Consider the following 25,784-nt stretch of genomic DNA (forward strand, 5'->3'; position numbering starts at 1 on the left):
AAAATATTCAATGAGGATTTAATTTGGGTTGGTTCTCACAGGTTCACAGATCTGATAACTTCAGTTCTCAGCCAGGGCTTAATCTCTTTTGTAGGCACACGCCAAGAATAAGAAATGAGAGGCAATGTAATGGGAAGAACTGTTGTGCACATGGGGTGGGGATGAGAGGGAGAGAATGAATAGTTTATATAAAGCCTACTGTCCGCCAGGTACAATGTGCTTCTTATAAAATATTTTGTTATTTGATCCTCACAACAATGCTGGGAGGCAGGTGCTATATTATTATCCCCATTTTTACAGAGAGAGAAACTGAGGCAGAGTTTAAGTGACTTGCCCAGGGTCATACGGTTAGTGAGTGTCTGAAGCTGTAGTTGAACTCCTATCATTTGACTCCAGATCCATTTCTCTATCCACTGTGCCACTAGTGGCCTGGCTGGGAGGTAAGAGATCTGGGCTCTGCTTTCAACTCTGGCACTGACTAAATTAGCTTGGACTTCTGGGTATGATCAGTTCTCAAACTGTGGGCCAAGGACCCCCCAGCAAACCCACAGAACTTTGTAGTGGTAACTGATGCCCAAGTGTGCCTCTGAAGGATTATTTTCTTAGTAATGGGTTTCCTCAGATATTTGGCATACTTTTGCATATAGTGTCAAATACATAGAGCTACTGTTATGATAAAATAAAATTTATCTAAAAGTAGAACTAAATTCATAACCTTCATCAATATTTTCTCAAACACACTCTGTCCTAACTGCTAGACAAATGAAAATCTATACTTTTAAAAAACTATGAGGGGCAGCTAGATGGCGCAGTGGATATAGCACCGGCCCTGGATTAAGGAGTACCTGAGTTCAAATCAGGCCTCAGACACTTAACACTAACTGCGTGACCCTGGGCAAGTCACTTAACCCCAATTGCCTCACTAAAAAAAAGCAAAAACCTATGTATACATAATTCTCTTATAAATAAAAAGTACTTGTGGAGTTTGAAAATTCTTATTAAGAGCCCTATGACCTAAAGGTAAAATTCTTGTATTAAATGTCTGAATGCCAAATACTTATTCAGTAGACATATTTCTTGCCAAACGATTAATAATCAGAGATTGCAGTTTTAGAGAAAGTAAAAAAGCTATTTTATGCTCACTTTTGTTATTTTAAAATAAATTTATTTTATTGTAATATATCTAGAATAAGCATAGAATTTCTTTTTATAGTTAATTTAGAAAAATAAGTATACTGTATGATAATAGCATCCAAGATAGTTTCCAAATAAATTAATTTTGAAATGATATGTGGAAAAACACTGAGTTAAATATATATTAAAGACCTTTATGTGCAAGGTATTATGCCAGATATTTTGTGAGTGTTTAAATATGATCTTAAATATTTTGTTCTATGGAAAGGGATGTGGTCCCTTTAAAAGAGGTCACTGTCAGAGGTCAGACTACACACTACAGCATGGCTCAGGGAAATAATGAATCAACTTCAACAACATATGCAAATTTAGAGTTAATACCTAATGGACAAACAGTCCATAGGAGATTCACACAAACATAATATTATATTACAATTCTTTCTTCTATTAGCCCCATGATGAAGGAAGATTCAAGTGAAGGGAAAAGAAACCTCCTAACTGATCAGGAATGCTAGGAAGAATAAAGCTGTCCCTCCCATTAGTTAACAGCCTGAGATGAGAGAGTAGAGTGCTGAGAGAAAGTCAGAGGCTAAAGAAACAAACTATTTCAAGAGCTTTGGACACCAAATTACCTTGAAGCATAGACATACTCAAATAACGTGACTTGAAAAGGCTTTTGACCTGATATAAATACCAAAGATTAGCTAAAAAAAAAAAGTTCTGTTCAGACATTGGAGAAAAGCTTGTTCAAGTTAACAGTGACTGATAGCAGTTAAAGGTAATATAACATCTAATCATTAAGTATTTGAAACGCATTATATCTTCTATTACATTGTAGAACATCCTCTTAAATATGGTGTTCCTGGAAGTTTATTCTTAGCTATTTTAATTTTTTTTAAAGCTTTATCTGAATAAAAAGCACAGTTTAATTAAAAAAAAAAAAACGTTCTCTTCAGTTCACTCAGTGAATCATTCCTGACTATCGAAATGATAATCACCATCTGGCTGGTGGCAACTTCATGTAATTGTAGGCCAAGGATCTATGAGGAAATATACAGTTACACGTCTAGCCAGTGGTAAGTGCTTAAATGGAACTTAGAAATACAAACCTACAAAGTGCTTGCAAATATCACTCCTGTAATGAGTGGTCTGACCCTGGATTTGGATTAAGATGGCTTTGGGTTCAAATTCTGAGTACTTTTGTGGCTGAGCAAATCGATTATCCTCTCTGCTTCAATCTCCTCATCTGTGAAATTAGGTGTTAGACTGAAAAGGGCCTATATCTCGAAATCTTATGAACTCCCAAATAGTAAATAGTTATATTAAAACTTTATTTTAATCCTTTGCAAGATCCTCGATTTCATCATTGTGAACACCTCTGCCATTTGAGTAGATCACAGCACCTCCAATCCCAAGCCTTTGTGACTCATGCTTCACGGACATGCCATCCCCATCCCCACCCCCACCCCTGGGTAGATGGGGGTGAGGTCTGGACCTGTCTCGGGCTCCTGCTGAACTGGTTCCATATCTCTAACAAAGCCTTCCCAGTTTGGGGAGTGTTGCTGTGAGGCTGGTAGCACAGGTTGGTATGGGGCAGCATCATTGTGTGAATGGGACAAGATCAGTAACGAGACACACAGGTTGTAGACCATTGACTTCAGATTGACTTCGGAATTGGCTGTGCAGCAGAAGCAGGCTGGGGAAGGTCCCAGTTCTGGGTCCTAGTGGCTTTGTATTCAGGTAAGGGAGGGACAAGCTGCTGACCCTACAGAGTCTTCATTTGCTACCACAAGAGTTCAGGATGCATGCACATGTTTTATATGCCTGACCTAGTGCACCTGGCTCTGGCTTTCATGTTCTTCTGAATTCTCCTCAACTGAAGAACCCCTGTAACTGTTATCTATGTTGGCATGTCAACAGCTGACTCTTAAATGACATCAGAAAATACTCCCCTCTCAGTCCCTCTCCTCTTCCCTTCAGGGGCCAACCATGGAAAAACCACAATGCCTAGAGCTGAAGGGACTGGGCTAGTCCCCAGGGCTTCTGGCCTATATCAACTCCACACCCACCAATGGCTAGCAGAGACTGAAAGGTTCTGACAGTAAAGGATAGAATTCTTTATTTAATCTTATAATTCTTCACCCTACCCCAGGCATTTGGAGTTAAGTGACTTGCCCAGGGTCAAGCTACCAATTGTCAAGTATCTGAGGTCAGATTTGAATTCAGGTCCTCCTGACTCCAAGGCAGGTGCTCTATCCAGTGTACCACCTCACTGCCCCTTTAATCTTATAATTTAAGAATAATTCTTCCTGCTCCTCTGGCACAGATGGTAGATAGCCTGGCCTAAGTATGTGCATTTTCCAGGATTACACATCTTATTTTCTGTATTATACTCTATTAGGAGAGACAGAATATGCAGCATATGGCCAGTGCTTAAGGCCTGGCTCTTACATATACTGGCTGTGTGACCCTGGGCAAATCACTTACCTCCTCTGTAGCCCCCAGAAAGCCAACACCAGAAGTCGTCCTGGTAGAAGGAATTTCCTCTCTGGGAATTGTCTATACCAGTGGTATAGAATTGAAATAGAAATGGATCCCTGCATGTGTACTGACTCAGAAAACCATGAATTAACATTACCTATGTTGCATTTTTGTTGATTTTGTCAAACATTTCCCAATTACATTTCAATCTGGGTCAGAACACTGAATTTTGGTGGCATGCAATTTGCCACCTCTGGTCAATACCAGTAAAACATGGTTCCAGACAAAATCAAATCACTGGCTTATGCACTGATTCTCTTTTACTTATTTCTCTGTGCCTCACAGTGTACCCTGCATCCAGAACACTCCATTTACCAAACAGATCTACTGACTACAGCTAGAACTGGAAATAAGAATTCCTTGAAATGTATGGAGTTGGCGTACGGGCCTGGGTTACTCAATCGTAGTAACCGCAGCCTCAAAGGAGTTTAAGAGGCTTCCCTAGCTTTGAGATAGGTTCCTAAACCATCTGCAGTTTCCAGTTTGGGCCCTTTAAAATATGTAGAGGCAAGTTAGACACACTGATGTTTTATAGGTCCACTGAACTCTCATAAACAATAATGACTCATGTGCTAAGAAACCAATTTTTTTCTATCAAAGTGAAATGGAAAACTGAAGCTACTGGCTAGGGAACTGAGACCCCCAAACTTGCCTTTTCTTGAATTACTTGGCTGCCTCAGGGAAAAAAGCAAGTAATTGCCTCAGCTCTTTGCTTTGGTGTTGGAGATGGGTCTTTATAGAGCCAGGAAATGGATGGTTAAAAGCTGATGGCGGCGATTTATGGTTCTTGCCAGCACTTGGTAGGATTCCGTCTGAAAATCAGTCCACCTATGTCCATACACCCACATGTTAAATCTCTCCTCCAAAAACAAAAGGCAAAAAGAAGCATACCTGCCTGCTGGCGTCCTTGGGTCCTAACTGGAGTGCCCAAGCTGAGACCACGTTAAATCCTTTCACAATGAAGGAATCCGGGAACAATGAAGCCAAGTATTCTGCATTGGACTCTGGGTACTGGTTTACCTTTGTGTTATTGCTGACATCGATCAGGATTTTACCAACAAGAAGATGGCGGAGGTCCCACAAAGAGGTATAATGCTCTCGATGGATTGCGATAAAAATGATATTTGTTTTTGTGAGGGCATCCTCATGATGGGTGACATCAACCACATGTGGAAAGAATTCTGAAGCAGATTTGGGGTTTCTGCTTCCTATAACCACGTGATACCCACATCTGATAAGTCGAATAGTTAGAGACTTGGCAAAATCTCCACTTCCAATTATACCTATGGTAACCTTACTTGCATCTTTGATCCCATTTATACCATTAGGTAAAAATGTTTCATTAAGACTCTTGGGGCTTCCCATCATTGATATGGATTCCATGATTTGAAGACTTGTGTGGTGCTAACCTAGAAAAGAAAAAACATTTTAAAGTCACTCAAAGCCAGAACTTTAAAGCAGTTCCGCCCAGAGTAAGATTAGATTTAGGCCACTCTAAATCAGCTGGGAACAAAGTCAAGATCCTAGAAGTAAAATAGGTCTTTGGATGTCTGAAATAGCTGTCACAATGCTGATGCACTGAAACCCACAAACTTTGTAACTGCAGGAGATGCCATACAAAGCCTACTGACTTATTTTTATACAGTTGGAACAAGCACAATTACCTGATTTCCCAGGCAAGAAAAGATCATATTGGTATATGAGAAGGCCTAGCAGAAATAAGAAAACTAACAGAAGCAAGAATTAACAGCTGACATCAAGAAAGGAGCCAGGAAGGGGAAAAAATACCAACTATAAAATGCAGATACAAGAATCATGAAAAGCACAACAGACTCAAGCCATTTAGCATATGATCTGATATACTTTGGTCGTTCCTGCATGTACTATACCCATGGTGTCAAACTCAAATGGAAATGGGGGTCACTAAAAAATATGTAAAGATCCTGCCAAGCTGCATACTGACTTAGAAAACCACACACATGGGGGCAGCTAGGTGGCGCAGTGGATAGAGCACTGGCCCTGGAGTCAGGAGGACCTGAGTTCAAATCTGGCCTCAGAACATTGACACTAGCTGTGTGACCCTGGGCAAGTCACTTAACCCCAATTGCCTCACCAAAAAAAAAAAAGAAAAGAAAGAAAAAAGAAAACCACACACATCAACATTATCTATGCTTTAAGTTATTTAAATGTTGTTAAATACTTTCCAATTCCATTTAATCTGGTTTGAGCCACATTCAGGAATGTTGTGGGGCCCATGGGCAGTGTGACATCTCCATATTGTACTATGAACTATGGACCATTGTAATCATTGTTGGTAATCAAGGAAATATTAAATTATGGTCTATATACTCTATTTAAGGTAGAGGAAAAGGAAATAAATTTCAAAAAGATTTCCTTAAAAAATTATTTATAGTTGAAAAGTTTTACTCTTGACTGGGTGAATTCCACATCTATGCCAAATTCACTTCTATTGAATATCTGTTGATACAGAATAATTCAGTATTTTTTTTTTTTTTAGTGAGGCAATTGGGGTTAAGTGACTTGCCCAGGGTCACACAGCTAGTAAGTGTTAAGTGTCTGAGGCCGGATTTGAACTCAGGTACTCCTGACTCCAAGGCCAGTGCTCTCTATCCACTGCGCCACCTAGCTGCCCCAGTATTTTTTTTAATGATTAACTTTTTTTTTTTTTTTTTGTGAGGCAGTTGGGGTTAAGTGACTTGCCCAGGGTGGCACAGCTAGTATGTGTCAAGTGTCATAGGCCGGATTTGAACTCAGGTCCTCCTGACTCCAGGGCCGGTGCTCTATCCACTGTGCCACCTAGCTGCCCCATAAATCAGTATTTTAAAAGAAAATTATCTACTTCAAGCTCTTTTAAAAATATTATTTCATTATAGAATATATCATGATAATTGGGTTTCCCCCCACCTTTTCTTCATCATCCCATTCTCTCAGCATTTACCACAAGCCTACTATATACAAAATGCCACACAGAAATTGGGAATAAACAGTGACAATAAAATAGTCTGTGCCCTGGAGAAGTGTAGAAACACATTGTGGGTGTGAGATACTGACAGAAAATGGCAATACAAGACAGTGGCATGAGGGCAAAGAAGAGGTGGTAAAGTGCTATGGCAAGCTTTAGGCTAGAGAGATCCCTTTCACCTCGGGGAGGAGATCCTGTGGAACTTCTTGGAGAAGGTAGCACCTGAGCTAGAAGAGAAATGTGAGCGTGGGAAATGGAGGGAGGAGGGGAAAGCGTGGGAAATAGTAAGCATGAGGGGAGGCTGCAGAGTGGAAAGGAGGGCTGCAAGAGGGAGCTTTGGAGAAGATCCATGTTCAGACAGATGAAATTCAAGAGAGCTTTCCCACCTTTCTTTATACAGCATATTCACATTTTACCCATCTGTCTGTTTAGCTTCCAAACATATGGGAATAGTGGTGTGACAAATCCTAGTTCTTGGATGGTGACTAGAGTTAAAAATTATTACTAAATAAAGCACTGGCCCTGGATGCAGGAGGGCCTGAGTTCAAATTTGACTTCAAACACTTGACACTTACTAGCTGTGTGACCTTGGGCAAGTCACTTAACCCTCACTGCCCTGACCCCCCCCCCAATTATCACTAAATAATTGGCTTTGTAGGGAGGCTAATAAACCTCAAAAGTATAAAAAATGTTTTACTTGTGTGCATAATATTACTTTCTTTCCCACTTTTTTTTGCCAGTATAATTTTCATCTGTGTCAAGAAGCATTTATTAAGCACCTACTAGATACCACTGCACTAAGCACCAGGGAAGCACCCAAAGAATGAAACAATTCCAATTCTCAGCTTATATTCTATCAGGGAAAACACGGACTTTTAAAGTATATACAAAATAAGTCTAAAGAGAATAAATACAAAATAACATCAGGTAATTAGGTAGAGAGGGTACTAGCAACTGGGATCAGGAAAGACCTCATTAGGAAGCATGATATGATGGAGGAGGAGTCAGGACTGAACTGTAGCACTGACTTTGCCAATAAGTGGCCACCTTCAACCAGACACTGTCCTCTTTTGCCAACCAGACACTGTCCTCTTTTGCCCCCTTGTCCTGTCACCATTGATGCCTCACAAAACCCCGACCTCAACGATTCTAGCCACTCATCTCTTCTGCTTCTCTTCACTTGATGATTCACAGTAGTGGAGAAGGTTACAAAACTTTCCAGAGTCTACTGCAAACATTCTATTCACTGCGAACGGACCTTCCCTGCAACAAGACAGTTCTTTTCTTCTTTCCTACTTACATTTCATTCCCAACAGGGTTTGTTCAAAACCTGGTGTCTCTTCAAATATCCCAGACCGTTCTTAGTGCAGCTTTAAGATCACATTAGCTTTTACAGGAGTGCCAAATTACAGAGGTGCCTCACTGCATTGTGTGACCCTAGACAAGTCACTTTGCCCTGTTTGCCTCAGTTTCCTCATCTGTAAAATGAGCTGGAGGAGGAAACAGCAAATCACTCCAGTATCTTTGCCAAGAGAACCCTAAATGGGGTCATGAAATGTCAGACACAACTGAAAGGACTGAACAATAACAAAATTTAATTTTTAAAAAACCCTCAACTGTATTCATTCCTCTCCATCTAAGACTTCTAAAATGTCCCCATCTAAGATGTTCACTGAAATACAGCTAGCTACAGTTTGAAGGGGCAGCTAGGTGGCACAGTGGATTGAGCATTGGCCCTGAAGTTGGGAGGATCTAAGTTCAAATCTCACCTCAGATACTTACTAGTTGTGGGACACCCTGGGCAAGTCACTTTACCCCAATTGCCTTAAACATCCAGGGCCATCTCCAGACATCCTGATGTATATTTTGCCACTGGACCCAGATGGCTCTGGAGAAGAGTGAGGCTGGTGACCTTGCACAGCCCTCCCTCACTGAAATCCAACTCAGTGTGAGTTAGGACATCACCTCCCGATGTCATGGTCCTCTTGGAGAAGAAGGACAAACAACAACTTAGTTCTTTTATGAGGCAGAGCTGAAAGGCATCTCATCATCTTAACACTCTTCTCACTTAACATACTAACCCAGACACATGTGTGCATACCCAAACACCCACAAAATAGTTGTTTTTGTTGCATCAACATTCATCATCAGTCTCCCTTTATTCTGGCTTTAGAGTTCCTTAATATCTTTGCCTATTTTACACATATCCTTAAAAAAAGAAATCTGAGTTTTGTTCATGAGTCTTTTTTTTTTTTTTTTGGCGTGGCAATGGGGGTTAAGTGACTTGCCCAGGGTCACACAGCTAGTAAGTATCAAGTGTCTGAGGCCGGATTTGAACTCAGGTCCTCCTGAATCCAGAGCCGGTGCTTTATCCCCTGCGCCACCTAGCTGCCCCCACATTAGTCTTTAGGCAGCAGCTCTCCCCTTTGCTTCTCATTAGGGGAAAGGGAAGGGAAAAGAAAAAAGCCATTCATTTATTCATTACCATATGTCAGGCATCATGCTAAATGCTTTACAAACATTACATTTGTTTGTTTGCATGTTCAGAATTTCATTCTTGAGAGCTTCCCATCCCTTTTGGGCCAACTCCTCTGAAGAATATTAGGCTAGTAGATCCTACCTATCACTTCTCTGAATGTTTCAAAATCTGTTCTTTGATGATCAAGGACATATGTCAGACTTTAGTTTTCATTTCCTTTTCTTTCACCAATCAGTCAATAAACATTTATTAAGCACCTACTATGTGCCAGGCACTGTGCCAAGAATAAAGGCACAATCATTTGCCCCAAAGCTTTCATCATTGCTACTGAAGTAGCCATTTCCTCTTTGTCAGAATCAGGTCTTTGAAAAAAGAAATATATCACAAATGTCTTATTTGATAGGGAGCTTTGGCAGGTGCTCTGTAAAATATTCCACAGACCAGTATCACTTCTGTTTTCTTTTCCGGTATTCCTCACATGGCATGTTATTGCCCCTGGGTTCATGGACTTTATCATATTAGCGTGTTATCTTGACAAAGGAATGCAGAGAACACAGACCCATGTTCTATGCGCGACTCTGCATCTTAACATGTGATACTTCGCCATCTAGATTCTGTTTCTTCTGAATAGGCTTTTCTGCTGAGTCTCAGTGATAATGAGAACATTTTCTGGTTCACCCTGTTAATTCAGCATACTTTATGCACTTGTAATAGACACCTAAAGCTGTGTTCTCTTCGGTGATGTTATCTACCATTAATTGCTATTCATTGTTATTCTTTGCATATCGTACTTGCTACTGTTTATGTTACCAAGCTTGGCAGATCTACCCAGGCAGTTTTCAGCCTCTCCCTTCCTCTCCCTTTTTGGTTGAAAGTCCTTTTGACTTACTAGATTCTAGAAAAGTATATATGTGTGTATGTATGTGTGTGTGCACACAACACACATGCATGTATGTGTACATGTGTGTATATAACACGCATACATATACTTTTTTTAAAAACAGCCTTCGCAAGGCATTATCTCTGGCTGGAAGCCTAACATCTATATTCTATCTATCTACTTAGAGTTTTCCCCAAGTAACATGTATAAACAAATTTTCACATCAATTTTTAAAACTTTGTGTTCCAAATTTCTCTTCCTCCCTCCCTCCCTCCCTCCCCAACCCCCTTAAGAACTCAAGCAATTCAATATAAGTTATACATGAGCAGTCATACAAAACATTTCCACATTAGTCAGGTTGTGAAAAAAAAAAAACAAAAAAAAGTTTAGAAAGAGGAACAAAAAAAAATTATACTTCAATCCGCATTCAGATACTATCAGTTCTTTCTCTGTAGATGGATTACATTTTTCCTAAATTCTTCTGATAGCATCCTGCTTATCATTTCTTACATCACAATAGTGTTCCATCGTAATCTCATCCCACAATTTGTTCAGCCATTCCCCAATTGATGGCATTACCCCAATTTCAAATTCAACTTAAAAAAAAAATCTCTTTTAGGATACCAACCTAGTAGTGGTATTGCTAGGTCAAATAATACTCTCCAGCATCTATATTCTAAACCATGGTCCAATAGTCCAATCCCCTTTTCAGATAATTCCTTCTTTTTTTTTTTTTTAAAGTGAGGCAATTAGGGTTAAGTGACTTGCCTGAGGTCACACAGCTAGTAAGTGTTAAGTGTCTGAAGCCGGATTTGAACTCAGGTACTCCTGATTCCAGGGCAGGTGCTCTATCCACCGTGCCACCTAGCTGCCCCCAGATAATTCCTTCTTAACCAGCTAACTTCCCAAATCAACTTTATACTTCTGAAATCCCTATCTTCTAGTAATGAAAATGCCACCTATTCTCTTAAGGTCCTCGGTTTTTTTTTTTTTCTGCCCATGGCTTAGCAATGTTTTCTAGGTTCTTTTTCATGGTATTATTTGTCCCAGACTAAATGGGTAATAATGATCATGTCTGATAAGTCTTAGGATGCTCTGTCACATCCCAGATACATGTCTTAGGAAGACACCTGTGCTTTGGGTCAGGGGAGAGTTACCAAAATCAGTGCTCCTGATGAGCAGTCTATTATAAGATGGTATCTTCCCTGATGAGACCTGTGGATTCACATCATCATTCCTTTCAACACAAGAAGTTCTTGAGACAGTCCATCTCCTCCATGTATAGAGGAGGCCTTATACCTGTATTACTTAGTTCCAAATGTTTGGCTCTAAGGCCTTCCCTGTCTTCTCTGTCACATTCTTCTGTCCTTCCAATAGAAGTTACAGTTCCCTGTCTCTCTGCACCTTTCTTTTCCTTTGTTTTTTCACCCTTTGGAATACCTCTTCCATTCTTTCTTGGAATACTTCATTCTCCAGGATAAGCTGGGCAGCAGAAATGCATCCCTTCAACCTGCCTCCCACCTTCCCCAACTTGTGCTTTCAACATACACCTGGCACTTCCAGAAACAGCAGACCATAATATCTGCCACTCCTCCTTTGTCCTCCCCAATTTCTTGGCATGAGTTCCTCAAACCTGTCCTCTTTCTGGTAACTCATCTGCCTGACCCTTGTGATTATCACTGTGGCAAATGTCCAGTCTGCTGCATGCAGGGGCCAATTCTTGAGGCTCCTAAGTGAGGCGTGATTCATGTCACTGTTTTCTAACAGGGCTGTAATAGCTGTTCAGTTGTGCTTAAGTGGCAGTGAACACATTCCTTTCATGCCCTAAGACAGAACCAGGTGTTATGGGCCCAGGGCACCCCAGAAGTTCTCTGGGGCACATCAACGAACCTTCTCCTTGAGAAGCTAAACCAAAGGACAGACACACCTAAAGAGATAAGTGGAACCAGATCAGACTGAGCTAGCTTCGGGACCTCCAGCCTTCATTCTAGTCTCCCTCAACCCTGGGGAGATAAGATTAGCTGTGGCTGCTTCCTTTGTGTCCCGAGGAGATGGCTTGAGAGATCTGCAGCCACCACTCACCCAACTCCTCCAGCCACCACCAATAGGGGATGGTCCTCCCTCACTAAGGGAACTTTCCACAGTCAAATGATCACCCCCATCAGTCCTCTATAAAAGTACCTGCTGGTCTCCTGCTCAAGGAGATTGGTATCTCAGAGCCAGGATCTGTCCCCATGAGTTCAAGGATTTCTTTCATGGTTTCCCTTCCCTTCCCTCCCCTTGCCACTAAATAAATTACTTACTCTAATTGCTTTTGTGTGCAAGAGTGTGTAATTCTTTAAAGAGGAATTTCTAAGGACCCCAAACCCCTATCTCTACCCAACCCCCCTACCCCATTTTCCCCATGAGGCAGGGGTAGAGACCTCTGGGAGAAGCTAAGGTCACTGGGCTCTGCGCTCCTGCAGCCTGCTCTCATCCCCACTTATGCTAACCTGGTAAGACTTTTTGTCAGAGAGCTGTAATCAAATCACCCCTATGACCACCTCTGGAAATAGTATGCTGATGGACTGCTTTATTGTTCCACTCCCCATCCTCCCCACCACTCCCCCACTAGAATATGTTTCCTGAAGGCAAAGTTTGTCTTTTTCATTAGTATCTCTAGTGCTTAGCAAAATGCTAGGCACAAAGAAAGCTCTTAATAAATTGTTCATTCCTTTATTCACTTAATTACCCAAAGTAATTGTTATTCTGATGGATTATTTCTTCTTGTGGTTGAGATACATACATCTCCTAGGAATTCCCCAATTGCTTCACCTCTAAGGGTCCTAAGAATCAGAGTATTCAAGATGCAGAGATACATGTTTTATAGTTAAAAAATCCTAGAGAAGACCATGGTTTCCAGGACATCGGACCAAACAATTTCGTTACAGAATTATCTCTTTTCTTGAAAATAAGCATGGAGGCATCTTTCAAATGTCTACTTGGCTTCTTATTGCTGCTTCTTACTAGGGAAGGAAGTTGCAATGATACATTAAAATTTACCCAAAGATCTTCCTTTTGCTACAAGATATAACATTTCTTTGCTCATTTTCATTTCCTGAATATAAAAATCACAGTGAGGTTTTCTTTGGGGGGGGGGGCCGAAGTCAGAGGCATTTTTTCCGTGTGATGATCCAAATGCACAAGTTTATTCTTTTTAATAATTCAACATAAGTAAATAAGCCTAGCTGCTCAGAAAGAGCAGTTGTGTTTTCAAATGAAAATTCCCTTTGCTTTTCCCGTTACATAATGTTCTGTGATGCTAACAGCTGCTGTGTCCTACTCCAAAGGATACAACACATTAATGGATTGTGTGGTCAAAGTATTGTGAAACATTAGGAAATGTGTCCTTTTTTTTTTTTGGCTTTGTGAAATCAAAGCCAGGAATTGTCTATTTCTGTATGCCCGAAAATGACCTTCTAGAATTAATCTGTATAATAGGTTAGTAAATGTACCTTTAAGAAGTCATTTTCTCCCTAGTGTCTGTTACTCTTTGATATTAAGTGAGAAGCTTGAGAAGGCAGCCTGTTGTAGTCTTAAGGAGGATTAGACTTAATTCTTATTATTAATAAGTAGAGTTAAAATTAAGATAATGCTTTAAAATCTACAAAACTCTACATAGTATATTATTTCATTTGATGCTCTGTGTGGTCAATGGTTATTATCAGAGGTGAAGAAACAGCGGGAAAGAAGTGAAGTGACTTACCCAGAGACATAAAACCAGTAGGGTCTGAGGCAGGCTTTCTGCTGCTCTGTCCCTTACAACTGAAATTAAACAAACCAAGAACCTGCTTCAGGGACTTAACCCACAGCAAGCAGAGGAGTGAAGGGGAGTGGGGAGGACCTGGATATAAGGGAGGATAAAGCCACAGTCATGTCTTCGTATAAATTTCCCAGTGTTCATAGTCTCTATGCCAAGAGGAGGGGCAAAGATCAGATGTACCCTGGCTCCATACTATCAGAAGCCTAACATGAGGGGGGGGGGCCGGGACACAACACAGGCAGCAGCCAGCTTGGGGAAATCCCTCATCATCCCCTTGGCTACCCCTCAGGGCTTCAAAAACTGGTTATTCCTTTAAAAAAATTTTTTTTTCAAGGACAAATTTTAGGACCTAGGACAAGCCCAGCTGCTGGTCCTGAGGGCTCTTTTGTTTAATTCATGCAGCCTCCTTCATGTTAAAGGGGTTTTTTAAAAAATGGAGAAAGTAATGAGAGCTAGCATTTATATAACACCTACAATGTTCCAGGCACCGCGCTAAACACTGGACAGATATCTCGTTTGATTCTCATAGCAACCCTAGAAGGCGGTTGCTTTTATTATCCCCATTTTACAGTTGAGAAACTGAGGAAAACAGAGGCTAAGCAGCTTGCCCAGGGTCACACAGCTTGTGAGTATCTCTGGCCAGATTTTAACTCAGGTCTTCTTGACTCCAAGCTCAGTGCTCTAGCCATAGTACCACCCAGCTGCCTCAAAACAGGCTTTTTCAATGCTATAGAATAGCCATGGGAGGGGTCTGACTATCTCACAAAGGAAGTTCAAATGCCTTCTGTAAATCATAGTATAATTCCGCTAACTAGGGGGAGCAGTGAGTCAGGAAGACAGGAGTTCAAACCTCACCAGAGCTATTTACTTAACTATGCATCACTGGGCACTTACCTTATTTCTTTAAGCTTCAGTTCCCTCATTTGTAAATTGGGCTATTCATCTTCCCCTAGGGTTTTTATAAAGATCAAATACTATGTGTGTGAGTGTATATACATACACACAATGATGCGTATACATATATCTGTATGGATATGGACGTGTGTATATGGGTATATACATATACCCATATACACACACCCCCTACATACATCTGTGTGTACAAACACACACACACACACACACACACACACACACACACAAAAAAAAATTGTTGGTTGTCCTTCATTCTTGAAGAGATGTCATGACTTGAAATGAACTGGATTTAAGTGAGGGAGGACTGTTCAAGGTTACCAACCTCACTGTCTCCTCCAGAGCTATATAGGTCCAGTGGCAAGACATATCAGGATGACTGAAGGTGGCCCAGATGTTTTAAGGCAGTTAGGGTTAAGTGACTTGCTCAGGGTCACACAGCTAGTAAGTATCTTAGGTGAGACTTGAACTCAGGTCCTCCCAACTTCAGGACAAGTACTCTACTGTGCCACCTAGCTGCAAATGTGTGTGAGTGCATATATGTTTGTGTGTATATAAAATAGAGAGAACTATGCAAACCTTAAAGTGCTGTACATTTAAATGCTAGCTAATATAATATAAGCAGGCTATATCATATTAGGACCAATCAATAGTCATCCACTAGCACCTTCTTATACTATAATATTTATAAGTATTAATGAGTGATTATGATCTGACTTGTTTGAACTTTGTTTACATTGTGTTTGTTATAGCAATTTCTAACTGAATCACTGCAAGGTAAGGTCCTTTATTAAATTTATCAAAAATGTGACACTATCCATGCAAGGAGGAGAGAACTACAATCTATCTGGGAGACAGAATATTTGTGCAGCACTTAACCTCTCTTTGACTGGCTTCCTTGAAGTTCCAACTAAAACTCCACCTTCTACAGGAAGCCCTTCCCAACCCCTTTCCATTCCAGTGTGTTCCCTCTATTAACTATTTCCTATTTATCACAAGTATATAGGGGTAGCTAGGTAGCACAGTGGATAGAGCACCAGCCCTGAGTCAGGAGGACCTGAATTCAAATCCCACCTCAGACACTTGACACTTAACTAGCTGTGTGACCCTGGGCAAGTCACTTAACCCCAATTGCCTCACTAAAAAAAAAAAAATGCAAAAAACCCCACAAGTATACAGCTTGCTTCATATCTGTTTGTATGTTGTCTTCCTCATTAGGTTGTAAGCTTCTTGAGGGCAGGGACTGTCTTTTGCCTCTTTTTTATATTCCCAAGACCTAACACAGTGCTGGAATCTAGTAGGCTCTTAATAAATGTTTACTGATTGATCGATTGAAGACAACTTTAATTCAATCCATCTTTGAATGTCACCATATTTTTCAAAATGGTGTTATTAACCTCTTGTATCTAAAAATCTGAATTTTGCTTCAGGGAATTTAAGTTCAATCCAAAAAAAAATATTAGCTTAGAAACTACAGTTACTGGATAGCTGGAGCATGAGTAAATTATTTTTCAACTTTAAAATGGACAAAATTTAGTATTATTACAAAAGGAAAGCACAATTAGTCACTGTGTTTATGTCCAACAACTGTCTGGAGCTACCTGAAGGTACCTTGAGACGCCTTTCATATTTCCAAGAAACCTGCATATGCCACACGGTTATTCTTGGTTTTGTCTTGGGGTGATGGGGAAGAGAAAGGGATTACAGCTATCTACTTCGCTGACTTTTCCAAACACATCTAATGGGGAGCTTGTCTGATAAGCTGAGAGATTCAGGCTTGTGCAGTGTGGGATCCTAGCTGCCCTGCTGGACATCTCCTTTTCTCTGTGCCTGCCTCCCCGAGACGGGTCTCCTGGTTCTCCTCCTCCCTTTTCAACTTTTCTCTGTCTCCTTCAATGGGTCCTCTTCCTCCTCTCTGCCCCCAGCTCTGACCTCTCCCCTTAGCCTTGGTGTGATATCTCTAACCATCTGCTGACCCCCTGGAAACCAGCCCTCCTCCTGTCTTCTAGGTTGTTTCCAGTTGATGGCCTTATACCCTTCTTCCAGTCAGTTAAACTTGAAACTTGAGTCATCTTTCCCTGTCACTTATTACCAAGAAAGTAGTTGCCAAATCCTAGTAATCTGACTTCTGAAAGGAGCTGCCAACTCCCTCCTTTCTCTGCTCACTTCCTGACATTCTAGTCCAGGTTTTCATTACCTCTCACCTAGTCCTTTTTAATAGCCTCAGAACTGAGTTCTCTTATTCTGCATTTTCTAGTCTATAATCTATCCCTCACCCATCACCAATATAACCATCCCAATGTACATGTTTTATTACAGGTGATTTCCCCTCATCAAAAATCCTCCCCATTGCCTACAATATCAAATATAAACTTCCTTTATCTGGTATTGAAGGACCTCTAATACTCACCATTCCCTGATCTTATTTCCTCCTGAGGATGGATAAGGCCACATGGAGGTAACAGAGAGCATTCACTTCTAGTTGAGAGACCCTGCTTCAAATCCTGCCTCAGACATGAACTTTGGGCTCATGGGCAAGACATTCTGTCTCCCAAAACCTCTAGTAACATGAGTGTCATGGGGAAAATAGGGTAGGGGGTTAGGGAAAGGGGTAGGGGTTTGGGGTCCTTAGAAATTCCTCTTTAAAGAATTACACACTCTTTCACACAAAAGCAGTTAGAATAAGATAGTAGTTTATTTAGAGGAAGGGGAAGGGAAGGGAAACCATGAAAGAAATCCTTGGACTTCTCATGGGGAGAGAGGCATGGCACAGAGCATGGCTCTGAGATACCAATCTCCTTGAACACGAGACAGGCAGGTACTTTTATAAAGGACTGATGGGGGTGACCATCTGACTGTGGAAAGTTCCCTTAGTGAGGGAGGACCATCCCCCACTGGTGGTGGCTGGAGGAATTGGGTGAGGGGTGGCTGCGGGGATCTCCCAAGCCATCTCTCTCCTCAGGACACAAAGGCAGCAGCCACACCCAAACTATCTCCCCAGGGTTATGGGAGACTAGAATGAAGGGTGGAGGTCTCAAAGCTAGCTCAGTCGGATCTGGTTCCACTTATCTCTTTAGGTGTGCCTGTCCTTTGGTTTAGCTTCTCAAGGAGAAGGTTCTTTGATGTGCCCCCAAAAACTTCTGGGATCCTCTGGGCCCATAACATGAGGATACTCATATTGCCCTTCTTTCTTCACAATTCTGATGATTTGAAAGTATTTTATGTCTCCTTGTACTACATAACTATAAGTTTATATTGTCCTGCCTCTAGGTATTTCCATGTCATTTCCCAAGCTTGGGGTGGGTTCTCATCTAACAGCACACAATCCACTAAAACCTTATTTCAAGATCTAACTCAAGTAAGTGAGTTTTAGCTATTGTTAGCTTCAGCTAAATGTGCTTTAGACACTGAAAAAGCTTTCAATGTGAAGCAATCTTTCCTTAAGTTTCCTATGGTGGAAGCCTCTAATTAAGAGGGAATAATCAATCGCCTTTTGACTCAGGGGTTCGGAATGCTCTCCTTCAAGTAATTAGGGGTAACTGGGGGAATGTTACTTTGGGATTTTCTAATGAAAGTTGATACATCCTAGACTCACAGTATCATTTTCCAATATAGCTTCCTATGGGGAGATGGTGATTTGGGGCACTGTAATTTTAAGGCTATGCTGGAGTTAATGCCTTTTTATACCCATCACTCGAAGTGAGTTTTTATACCTGTGACATGAAACTAATTTAAGATGAATTTCATGTCTTAGTAAAGGATTTGTGGACCTACGGAAAGAAGTCTGTTAACAAGTGAGAGATGTTTTCTGTAAAGCAAGAACAACAGTGAATTTCATTTTGGGAAATAAAAAATGGGATGTGCTGAAGCAAGCTTCTATTACTTGACTCTTTATTTACAATTTCAAGTCTATTAAAGTAGAATTATGAGACCTCTGACTCTGCCAAACTTTTTGGTAATTTACAACGCATCCTCACTTGAAGAATTTCCCCCGAAATTTAAGTTTTAAAATGTCTCTACTGAAGTCCTACTCTGATGCCTCAGCACAGCCTCTTGGCTGAAATCTTTTAAAATTGTAAACTATTGTAAGAATTCTTCATTGGCAAAGAAGGAAAGGGTTGGACTAGATCGTCTCTGTGATCCCTGCTGGTTCTATGAAAATTTCTCTTGCAGAGAAAGTGCCAGCCTGCATTGGTAAAGGGAGTTTCCTCTTATGGGAGTCCCCAATACTAATTAAGCCAGAGATCCAGTCTCCCCCTTATTTATATAGCACTTACTAGTTAACACACATCATCCTATTTGATTCCCACAGCAATCCTGTCCAGTTATTATTGGGTCCATTTCACAGATGCCTAGGCAACACAACTTGGTAAATAATGAAGGCAGGATTCAAATTTAGGTACTGACTGCAATTCCAGGACTTTTCACAGAGCAGACCCTGCTCTCTCAATCTCTGCACCTATCATGTTCTATACCCATCCACACTAAGTGAGTCTGATTAAGCTTATAATTAGCTTCTGAATGAACCTTTGTCTCATTTGCTCACTCCTGCCTCTGTGTAGACTACTGTGCTCTGCATTCAAAGGTGGCATTACTGAATACTCTTAAACACACAGATGAGGCACTAACATCAGTATTTTCAGAAGCTCCAGTCAGACTTCAGAACTTATTACGTTTTATGGCTTCTCTCCACTTCCTAGGATGTTACTCACTAGGTGACATTCCACCTCCACTGCTGTGGAGGCAATTTTATCTTCATTTGCTATTTTACAAAGGTCAGCATTCAAAGGGGTCCTCGTGGAATATCATCTAATATGCATGCAGCCAAATGTCTTTTGGTCAGTGTCAGCTTATGCAGTGTATGGAACATAACCTCAATACTCCAGGGGATGCTAAAAATATCATTCCTGATGGTTATGACACCCTCGTCCCATCTACTGTAGGTCTCAAGGTCCATACCATATGTTAGATACGACCACTGATCTATAGAGACGGACTCACTCTCAAAACAAAATACTGGGTTGGTGCCACATGATCTGATAGCTGCTCTAATGCCTTGTAGGTTTTTGGGGTTTTTTTTTGGTTTTTTGTGTGTGAGGCAATTGGGGTTAAGTGACTTGCCCAGGGTCACACAGCTAATAAGTGTTAAGTGTCTGAGGTCAGATTTGAACTCAGGTCCTCCTGACTCCAGGGTTGGTGTTCTAATCCACTGCGCCACCTAGCTGCCCCTTGTAGGTTTTCTAAAATTGATGTTTGATGATGTTTGACTCTTATTCTCTATCTGTATCTAAGAATGAATTAAGAAGATTAAATAATTCAATTCAGTTTCAACACTGTCATTTACTTTGAATTTACCTATGTGCATGTGTTTTCTCCTTGCTCCAGCAGAACGGATGTTCCTTGAGGACAGGAACTGTCATTTTAGGTTTTGTATTCCTAGTGCTTGGCATAATGTCCACTCATAGCCCAGTGTCTTATTCCTAGCCTGATATGCATGTTGAGTGGAAATGACTGCCCCATCAAGGTCTATGGTTTCACCCAGAACTCCTGGCCGGCTCTTCTACATCGTTAGGTTTCCCCTTTCTTAAACCCCTCTCACTGTATCCTTCTAACCTCTCAATCAGTTGTACTTTCACAGGTAAACACCCAGGGGGGAAAAAATACCTAACTACTCTCATTGCTTCCACTTCCACACGTTCTACTCATTTCTCAGCCCCTTGAGATCTGACTTCACTACTCACCATTGAACTGAGTTTACTGAAGAACTCTTACCTGCTAAACTAGAGTCTTTTTAGTCTTCACTCTTCCTGACCTCTGCTGCTTTTGGCTCAGCTGATCACCCAGTCTTGTCTCAGACACTTCCTTTTTCCAAGTTCTAGAGAGTGACCTTTGGGTTCTCTTCTAGTCAGACCACTCCTTTGTACCCTTTGCTGGGCAGCCAGGGAGTGCAGAGGATGGAATGCTGGGTCTGGAGAGAGGAAGGCTTGAGTTTGAATCTAACCTCAACATACTTACTAGCTAACTAGTCTAACGAATGTTGGGCAGTCCTCCATTTGCCTTAGTTCCCTCCCAGGGTTGTTATGAGAATCAAATGAGATCATATTTGTAAAGCACTTAGCAAAGTGGCTGATCCATTGCTGTTATTCAGTCATTCAGCCATGGCCTACTCTTCATGAGCCTGTGGAACATACTATTCATGGGGTTTTCTTAGCAAAGATTACTGGAGTGGTTTGCCATGATCTCCAGTGGATTAAGGCAAACAGAGATTAAATGACTTGGCCAATGTCACACAGCTAGTGTGCGAGGTAGGATTTGAACTCAGGTCTTCCTCCAAGCCCAGCAGTCTATCCACTAAACCATCTAGCTGCCCTTCCTGGCATACAGCAGTTGCTTAATAAATGCTTATTCCCTTCCTCTTCATCATCCATGTCTTACTATTTAAATATGGGAGTCCCCTTGGGCTCTTTTTCCTCTTTACACCCCTTCTCTTAATGGTTTTTACACATTGTTATCAATCAATATGGAGATAACTCCCAGGGCAGCTAGGTGGCGCAGTGGATAGAGCACCGACCCTGGAGTCAGGAGGACCTGAGTTCAAATGTGACCTCAGACACTTGACACTTACTAGCTGTGTGACCCTGGGCAAGTCACTTAACCCCAACTGTCTCACCAAAAAAACCCCCAAAAAACAAACAAAAAATTAATTTAAAAAAATGGAGATAACTCCCAAGTCAATATATCCAACTCTAATTTCTCTCTTGAGTTCCAGTCCCACTTCCCCGGCTGTCTGCTGGGTATCTCCACATAGCTATCTCAAACAAAACAAGTTTGACATATCTTCTGTATGCCTCTCTCCAAATTCCTCTGTTTATCATGAGGAAAACCAAGTTTTCAATCTCATTGTCATCCTTCATTTCTCATTCCATAGTCAATCAATTGCCATGTTTTATCAATTTACCTATGACACACCTCTCCCATTCATCTGCTTCATCACACTTACATAGTTCCCACTTTAGTCCCTGTCCTCATTGCCTCTAACACAGATAACTGAAGTAGTCTCCTGCCTGGACCTAGACTTGTACCCTCTGCCCTCTCCAGGGCTACCCAAATCATCTTTCTAAAGATGTGGCTTGACAACTTCACCACACCCTTGCTCCAGAATCACCTGCGATTCTTTACTGCCCTGAAGAATGGATATGAACCCCTCCATTTGGCACTCAAAGTTCTTTACAGCTTGCTTCAGCTTGCCTCTCTATACTTAATTCATACCACTCCCTCCCCAATTTGCTCTCCAGCCAAAGAGCCGGCTTACTCTTCTCCTAGCCCAGCATTCCATCTGTGGCAGTGTAGTACAGTGGCTAGTGATTTGGACACATAGTTAGAAAGACCTAGACTCAAATACCATTTCTACTTCTTAGTGCCCGTGGGACCTTGGGCAAGTTATTTTCCTCTAGTATCAAATGAAAGGATTGTACTAAATTCCTTAAGCACCCTTCCAGCTCTGAATGTGATCCTATGTGATTTCCTACTTCTGCGCCTTTTATAATTTCAAACATTCTTTACTTCTTATTTTAGTTGCTACCACCTACTTCAAGTCTTTTTTGATGGCCCTCCTTGTTAATGTACTCTCCCTCCTCAAATGACACTTTACTTATCTGTTTAAATGTTATATTACCCAAGCAGAATGTAAGCTCCATGAGGACAGGTACCTAGGGACCTTTTTTTTCTTTTTTGTGGGGCAATAAGGGTTAAGTGACTTGCCCAGGGTCACACAGCTAGTAAGTGCCAAGTGTCTGAGGCCGGATTTGAACTCAGGTCCTCCTGACTCCAGGATCGGTGCTCTATCCCACTGCACCACCTAGCTGCCCCTTTCTCTGCAACTTATAGCCAGGCACCTCATAGAGTAGTCAGGGAATTAGCTAGTAATAGTTACCAAAGGCCTACCCCAGGAAATCTGGACAAATAATGCCTGAAAAGCTTTTATGAAGGTGAGAGGATTGGGGATTTGTAAATAATCTTGGGGATCATGCAGCAGAATCCCTTCATTTTGCAGATGAAGATGTGGACGCCTCAGCAGTTATTGAAGATCACACAATTAGAACCCAGGACTCCTGACTCCCAGGCTAGGCCTCTTTCCACTTCACCAAGTGACCTCCCAGAGCACACAAAAATGTGGCCTGCATCATTTTTCCAAATTCTTTGTCCCTCCGCCTCCTCACCCCATCTCTCCAGCTTTTACCAAGTTCTCCTATTATTTACCTTTATTTTATCTGAGGCAGAGGACTTTCAGTATTAAAAAACAAGACAACTAGTTGATCATTTGCCACAAAGCCATCCTCCATGCTATATGACCCCAGTGTGCCATTGTTCGTCCAATTTTAAGATTTATAACATTGTTCCTACAGCAAGCTCCCTGTAATATTATTTTGCCTAGGGGCAGCTAGGTGGTGCAGTGGATAGAGCACCGGCCCTGGAGTCAGAAGGACCCGAGTTCAAATCCGACCTCAGACACTTAACACTTACTAGCTGTGTGACCCCGGGCAAGTCACTTAACCCTAACTGCCTCACCAAAAAAACAAAACCAAAAAAAATTATTTTGCCTAACCCTGAGTTTTCAAAGAACAAATTGACAACCTGACTTAAGGTACATCTGAAGTATGTTTAAATTCTCACTTCTGAGTTGAAATAATTTTTTTAAAAATTGGACCTGTGACATCACTCTGGGGAGCTTCAGATATGGAAACTTCCTCTACCAGTGGAGAATGGCATGAGCTCTTCAATTTAGATCCTTAAATTAAAGAGTTCCTGGGGCAACCTGAATCTTCACTCTAATGCCAGTTCCCTACATACTATGCCAGGGATCTACAGTGATAAAAAGCAAAGAGCTGATAAACTTTCCCATTTACTTCCACTCTGTTTGCCCATAACATTTATATTAAATCTAACATGGCTAGATTATAATTCTCCCTCTTTCCTCCCTTTTAAGAATTAGACATCACCCTTAGCTAAAAGGTGGGAGAAGCATGTAGAAGCACCAATAATGTCCACTTTGGAAGATTTTTAAATTGCTAAGGATTCCGAAAAATAACAATAATAGCTAACGTTTATAAAGGTTTGCAAAACACTTTAAATATATTATCTCATTTAATGCTCACAACCTCCCTGCAAGGTGGGTGCTATTATTATACCCATTTTACAGATAGTAAACTGAGTCGGTGGAAAAAGTGACTTGCCCAGGGTCGCACAAACCAGCAAGTATCTGAGGGATGATTCTCATTCAGGCCCTTCACTAGACTTCAAGTCTACAGCGCTAGTCAGAGGAGGAAAATACTTAGGCTGGCTCTTTGGACCACAGGGCCTAGGATCTGAAGGGACCTCAAAGACCACCTAGTTCAACCCCCTGATTTAAAAGATGAAGATGCTGATAAAAGAATGTAACTGGTAACTCAGGTAGGCTTTGAATGCTGGGCCTCTGACTGACTCCGAGTCCGATGTTCCTTTCCCAGTTATGGTCAGAGACCAATAATAGAGGGATGGGGGGGGGGAGTATACAGATAACCAATGGAGGAGGAAAAAGGAAGGAAGATAAAGGCCCCTAGAATGAAATGGAAAGAAGCAAGGGTACAAAAAACCTCACAAGGTTCCTATCTACCGACTTGTTCCTAAAAGTCGAATTCAACCATTTATTCATTTTGTTTTTACAGAGAGGGACATTAGAGGATTATTCTGTAGCAGATTTTTCCCATTCTTCAGAGGTCTTTAGAATCCTTCTTAATCATGTCCTAGAAGAAGTTCTCCAAACAGGAACTAAATTGCCAAGGGAGTAAAACCTGCCCCCAATTTTTCTTTCCCCATGGAGTCGGAAGAGATAATAAGAGAGGCCTCTAGAAAACAATTCTCTTTTTCTGCCCTGGATTAGCCTGAATACAGAGCTCAAAGATAATTTAGGACAGTCAATGCAGAGGCTGGCCAAGGATTTCGTAACACAAGATGGCATAGAGACCATTCTCACATTCCCGGATAACAGACAAAATATTTACTCGGATACTTACTTGTTTGCGAAGCACTCAGTGATGTTCGGAAGAACGGAGCCTTGCCCACAAAGTAGTGAGGTATTGATTATACAGGCGAATGCAACCTGTACGGCCGTGACGGTGATGGGTGCATTCCACTTGAGTGATTTCTCTCCGGGGGTCCTATCGGTTGGAGAGGGGTGGGACGGCAATGCCTTTCTCCCCTCCCGCAATGGGCCGGGGAATCAGGGTCCCTGCTCTTTCCCCAAGAGCAGAAGCCCAGCGAGGATGGATGCACTTCCTTCCCCCCGGCGTAGAAGCAGCCACGGAGGCGGGAGGTCGTGCTGCATCTCACTCCTCCTTCTCTTCCTCCTCCTTTTTCTCCTCCTCCTCCCCCCCGCCCCTTCTCTGCTGCTGCTCAAGCTCCTCCCCCGGCGCTCTGCCTCCGGGTGGGCGCACCTGGCCGGCTGGGGCCTATCGCCCGCTATTAGCCACCTGGCCTGATTCGTCGGTGCCTTTGCTCCTTTCTCTTCCCCTTCCTCTGGCCGGATCGCAGTGTGCCTCCGGAGGGGAGGAGGGTCAGAGGCGGAGCAGGGCGAGCAGGAGCTCGAGCGAGGTCGGCGATGGAAAAGGAGATGGAGGTGGCCAGGGGAAGGGGGGCCGGGCTCTTCCACGCAGCAGCGGGGCTGCGCAGCCCACGGGGACGGCGGCCGCTGCGCTGGATGAGGCTGTGCGTGGCACAGAGAGGGAGAGGGATGGAGGGGAGAGGAGGGGGGAGGCCGGCAGTCCCTCCATTCGTCTGTCCGTCAGTCCCCAAGAGGCGAGGCGAGGGGAAGCTGCGCTCGGGCTGGGGCTGGCAGGGGGTGACGATCAGCGCTCACAGCAATGCGCAGAGCAGTTCGGAGCTCCATCCAAAGCCACGTTGCCCTCGGGGCTCCCGCCCGGACCCCGAGAGGGGGCACCCCAGCTGGGTCTTTAGGGAAGCTTCGCTTTCCTCTGCCCTGCCTGTCTTTCAGTGACATGCAGTTTCTCCTCAATCG

At 42.2% G+C, this 25,784-nt stretch overlaps 1 protein-coding gene across 4 annotated transcripts in view; it reads right to left on the reverse strand.

Annotated features, from left to right (window-relative positions):
• Positions 1 to 25,390, reverse strand: part of STEAP2 (STEAP2 metalloreductase) — a 35,372-nt gene extending 9,982 nt beyond the window's left edge. Inside the window, exons 1-4 of one of the 4 annotated variants that reach the window (XM_043968255.1) lie at positions 24,784 to 25,390; positions 20,504 to 20,699; positions 13,763 to 13,821; positions 4,567 to 5,084 (exon numbers count right to left, since the gene is read on the reverse strand). In XM_043968255.1, coding sequence (XP_043824190.1) covers positions 4,567 to 5,058 — 492 coding nt within the window. In that variant the 5' untranslated portion in view covers positions 5,059 to 5,084; positions 13,763 to 13,821; positions 20,504 to 20,699; positions 24,784 to 25,390. The remainder of the gene's footprint in view (positions 1 to 4,566; positions 5,085 to 13,762; positions 13,822 to 20,503; positions 20,700 to 24,783) is intronic. The other 3 variants (XM_043968256.1, XM_043968254.1, XM_043968253.1) reach the window with 3 other exon arrangements.
• Between the last annotated feature and the right edge of the window lie 394 nt (positions 25,391 to 25,784).

Source organism: Dromiciops gliroides, chromosome 5, assembly GCF_019393635.1.
Source record: "Dromiciops gliroides isolate mDroGli1 chromosome 5, mDroGli1.pri, whole genome shotgun sequence".
Taxonomy (NCBI): domain Eukaryota; kingdom Metazoa; phylum Chordata; class Mammalia; order Microbiotheria; family Microbiotheriidae; genus Dromiciops; species Dromiciops gliroides.